Below are 5,046 nucleotides of genomic sequence, written 5' to 3' on the forward strand. Positions count from 1 at the left end.
ATATTGGTACAATCTTCACAAAGGTCCATTTAGCAGCTATCTATCAACATGTAAAATATATGTACCCTATTGACTCCACAATTCAACAAAGTAATCCATCCTGAGGAAATATTTGCATATGGGTATAAAGATTAATAAAGATTCTTATTTCTGTATTGAGAAAAATAGGGAAAACTCTAAATGTTCATCAATAAAGAAATTGTGATATAAATATTGATGCATTCTTAAAACAGAATAATCCACAGATTATTATTATTAGAATGAGGTAGGCTTTTACAAACTGGCAATGGGACATCTGAGACATTTCGTTGAGAGATTAAGAATTTGCAGAGCAATAAATATAAATAATGGTCCCAATTCTATATATAAAACCTCTTCTCGAGTGTGTGTACTTGTACGTACACACATAGCAGTGGGATTCATTGGGAGTACAGGGTATAAACGGGAACTTTCACATTTCATGTCTGTATTGATTGAGTTGTCCTGCTCTAGGTATGTGTTACTGTTGCATTGGAAAATAAAACAATACAAATGAAAGTAACAAGAATTTCAGGTCGATGAGAAGGAACTGTTCTTGGAAACTCTGCGCATTAGTCTTCACCTCACTCACCTCACTCTAAGAGAAGGGGTTGTTGGAAGTAAATGATTCAGTGGTACTTGGGGAAAGAGACTCTGTGCCTCAGGAAAACCAATCAGCTTCAGTATCTTTCATTTTCTGTAGGCAACAAAAAACAATTTAGCTCCTAAACAGATACCCCAGTAGAAAAAGTTAGTGTATAGGGAAAGCCCCCTACTCGAGAAATAGCACAAGGTAGGAGGTTCCCAGAGACCTAATCTTGGAATAGACTGCGAGGCTGTTCTTTGGAGATATAAGCTTTCTTCCACCTACCCCAGTCCACTGGAAAATGGGACCTCAACATGAACTGGGTGGGCTCTCCTGAGTTCTTGGTGACCCAGTTCAGGTGTGACTTTGGGTGTACCTTGTGACCTTAACAACGCCTGTAAAGCCAGATCAAGACATGTGGGTGTCCCAGGGAAACTAATCATTGTCACCCTTCAGAAATAATGTTCTTTAAATATTTGTTTTACATCCATTTATTTACAGTCTGAGCACTGCAGGGGAAAGGGAGAGAAGTCTGTGGGTGGTGGGCAACAAGCAAGGTCTTCTCTACTGTTCTGAGTAATTTACTTCTGACTTTGAAATTGCACAGATCACTCAGCAAAACAAAGCCCCTTCAGTAACTAGGCCTACCCTTCTTATAAGACAATAAACAAACCTGCTTCTGAAGATTCTAACCCCAAACCTAAGTGGCTCATGACATTAGTTCTTCCGGCCATACTTGTTACTCCCCGTGAATGAACTCTGGCAAATACAGTTTTCTCCATCTTTGTCACATCTTCCATGGTTGCATTAGTTTTCCATTGCTGCATCACAAATGACCACACACTCAGAAGCTTAAACAGCACGCACTTACTATCTCACGTTTTCCGTAGGCTAGAATCCAGACACAGCTTAATGGGATTCTCTACTTCATGGTCTCTCCAGGTGGAAAGCCAGGTGTCAGCCAGGACTGGGATCTCGCCAGAGGCTCAACTAGGGTAAGATCCACTTCAAGGTAAGATCCACTTCCCCAGTTTGTTGCAATATTCATCTCATGGCTGTAGGACTGAGCTCCCTGCCTTCTTGCTAGCTGTTGGCCATCAGTCTCTCTCAGGTCCTAGAGGCTGCTCCCAGTTCCCTGTCACGTGGTCCTTCTAGTAAGTAATAAGCTTACTTATTCAAAAATGGCAATGGAGGGCTTCCCTGGTGGTGCAGTGATTGAGAGTCCGCCTGCCGATGCAGGGGACGCGGGTTCGTGCCCTGGTCCGGGAGGATCCCACATGCCGCAGAGTGGCTGGGCCCGTGAGCCATGGCCACTGAGCCTGCGCATCCAGAGCCTGTGCTCCGCGACGGGAGAGGCCACAGCGGTGAGAGGCCCGCGTACCGCAAAAAAAAAAAAAAGGCAATGGAGGCCACTGCCCTTGGTCATGGGGTGGTTGCTGCGTCTGAAGCTGCAGCATTCATGATGAACTTACTTCCGATTGTGGGTGACCACTGGGTACATATTCTTGTCCCTATTGGATTTGTCTTTGAATGTCCTCTAGACAGAAAGAGTGGTGAAAAGCTAACTGCCTTCTGCAACAAGAATCTGTTACATAAAAGAGAACTGAGACCCAATGAAGAAGTCACCTGGAAATAAAAGCTGTGGCTGAATTACAGAATGTTCACCTTTTTTAAATCATAAGAGAAATAAAAACACGTTCATTTTTTTTAAATAACAATGGAGAATCACTCTTGAATATATTTGTACGTACACACACACGCACTGTAGCATGATGATAGGTGTAACATCTTGTCACTTTTACTATAGTCTATTATTTTATATTAGTTTGAAGCAAGTCACAGGTTTCACTCACATTCAAGGGGAGATGATTATAGACGTGAACATAAACTCTTCAATAACTAGAGCCACCCTAGGGTCTATCTGCTACAGTGGTGTGGTGTTGGTACCACTGATGGATCAGTGCCCTAGGAACCGATTGACTGGTCTACTCCTTCATCTAGTTCTGGAGGGATAATGAAAGTCAGGACTAAATTATTCCCTCTCCCTAAGTTCATGACAACTTCTTCTTTCATTCCTTAGTAGATTAATGTGTTCACTTAAAAATGAGAATGGATTTTCAAGTTTTACACAATTTAAATGCTTCAGTAAAAACAAGTATTTGAACTTTATTTCTTGGCCTTTGCTTCTGAGCAACGGCTGTTAATATTTACCCATAAGTCAACTCGGTTCTGCTTTTTCCAGTTTCCATTGAAGGGTGAAACTCATTCATCTCAGTGCATTTGATACTATTGTCAATGAAATCTCTGGAAATGCAGTGTGATGTGGTAAGCCATCCATTAGGCCTCAATTTTACTTAAAATCACAGCCTGCAAAGTATCATGCTTCAATTTAAAGAAATAATGGCTACAAAAACCAATGCTGATAGCGATCCCTAGAGAAATGAAGGAGTGTGTACCCGTGATATTGGCACCTTCTCAAGAGAAGAAAGTTTTTAAATGAAGAGGCAGGATGACTAATGTTTCCATGGGTAAAAGACCATTTCTTTCCATAGAAAGAAAAAGCCACTTGGCTCTCAACAAAGATCAGGAGATTGAAATTGAAGAAAACAAAGTGAATAAACATGGAAAGGATATCTGGAGTCATAAAGGATAAATTTGTTCCCCAAATCACAAATACCCTCAAAAACAGAAACAGGACACCACCTTAAGGGAAAAATTTTATTTATCCAAAGGAGACAAAGGCTCAGTAGGGGAAGCTAACGGGGGACTTATTAGCATAGCATAGCAGAGACCTCATTGCAGCGCCCTTTTTTTATGTCTTTGGAGCGGTAGCCTAAAATGGGTGGTGGCATTGCTCCCTTCTTTCACTGCGGCACCGCTCTCCCCTTTATTTTATACACCATACCCTCCCCTTGGATTCCAGGAGGGAAAGCCATGGCAATAGCTCTATTTGCCCACATCCATCTACTTCCTAAGGTCATTCATGGCACTGACCTTTCTTTTATTGGCTGCCAAATGGCTATGACCTCAAGCCCTTGCCTCTCCCAGTTACAAAGAGATTTTTTGGGTAGTTCTGATGGGGACATTGGCCACTTCACATTGGCTGAACCATAGTCTGGTTTGGATTTCTTGAAGGAGTGGGAGAAGTGCCAGTCAAGAAGGTCCTCCAGGGGCTTCCCTGGTGGCGCAGTGGTTGAGAGTCCGCCTGCCGATGCAGGGGACGCGGGTTCGTGCCCCGGTCCGGGAAGATCCCACATGCCGCGGAGCGGCTGGGCCCGTGAGCCATGGCCGCTGAGCCTGCGCATCTGGAGCCTGTGCTCCGCAACGGGAGAGGCCACAACAGTGAGAGGCCTGCGTACCACAAAAAAAAAAAAAAAAAAAAAAGAAGGTCCTCAATGTGTCTGTACAGCTGTGGTACTCTTGCCTATTTCCCAACTTTCAAATAGATTTTTCATTCCTTTATATTTTGGTTATTCCAATGGGAAAAAGAGATTAGGGAATTAAAGATTAGTTCAAATCACCATCTCGAACTGGATGTTGCAGATTCTTTTTATATCAACACCCTATTTTTAACTATTTATTTATTCTTGAATGAGGAAAGGGGAGGTCCATCCTTGACATCTATTTGCCTAGAATCGTGGAGAAGACACTTACTGTGTAACCCCGTACTTCACTGCCTTCCTGTGAGCATGCCCAGTTCTGCAGTCTGAAGCATGTGGGTGGGCCCTGGCTGAGGAAGGACCTTAGTCTCCAAGCCACCTCACTTCAGTGTGTGTTGAGGGACAGTTTTCTACATTAGGATGTCAGAAGTTCTGCTTACCCTCATATCCACACCAGGTGTGTGGTGTGGTCATATCAAGTCTCCTTCCCAGTGCTATGGCTGCTAAGTTGAGTGAGTGTCCCATTACCCTAGGGAGCTCAGGCGCCTGCTTACATTGGCTGGTGGCTCTCCAGTCCACAGCACGTACAGTTCTACACAGTGATCCCAAAGATCCCCTAGTCCTGGCCCCATCTCTGCCAACCTACAAAGAGGGTCACGTTGGTAAAGACATGATTCATACTGAAGAAGTAAGAGTGTTGAACTTTTTGCAACAATTATATTAGCTTCAAAACTGAAAAACTGTTAGGAGAAGAGGAAAACATAGAGGAGGAAACATAGAGGAAAACATGCACCAATTTCAGTTCATGAGAACAAGTAGGCAAAAATAAATAAACAAACAAACAAAAAGAGGTAGGAAGAATTTAAATATTTAAATAATTTAAATATCTCTATATTTAAATATTTAAATAACACAATGACTAAGGACTTAATAGACATAAATGAAAAACGACATTTTTAAAGCAGACAATGCCTTCTATCACAGGATCTAGGTGGTGATTAAAGATTTTGTTTTGATCATGAAATAAATGTAAGATATTTGATAAGCAGAAATAATAGAGAG

General features: G+C 42.3%; 1 protein-coding gene across 1 annotated transcript; it reads left to right on the top strand.

The window, feature by feature from the left end:
• Positions 1–2,063: 2,063 nt before the first annotated feature.
• LOC307183040 (NADH dehydrogenase [ubiquinone] 1 beta subcomplex subunit 1-like) lies at positions 2,064–2,255 on the top strand (the record flags this gene model as incomplete). The annotated part of the gene is made up of 1 exon (XM_079914943.1): positions 2,064–2,255. The coding sequence occupies one exon, from the start codon at positions 2,064–2,066 to the stop codon at positions 2,238–2,240; it is 177 nt and encodes a 58-aa protein (XP_079771069.1). The 3' UTR covers positions 2,241–2,255.
• Positions 2,256–5,046: the final 2,791 nt, after the last annotated feature.

The sequence above is a fragment of the Stenella coeruleoalba genome, assembly GCF_951394435.1.
Source record: "Stenella coeruleoalba genome assembly, chromosome: 2".
Classification (NCBI taxonomy): domain Eukaryota; kingdom Metazoa; phylum Chordata; class Mammalia; order Artiodactyla; family Delphinidae; genus Stenella; species Stenella coeruleoalba.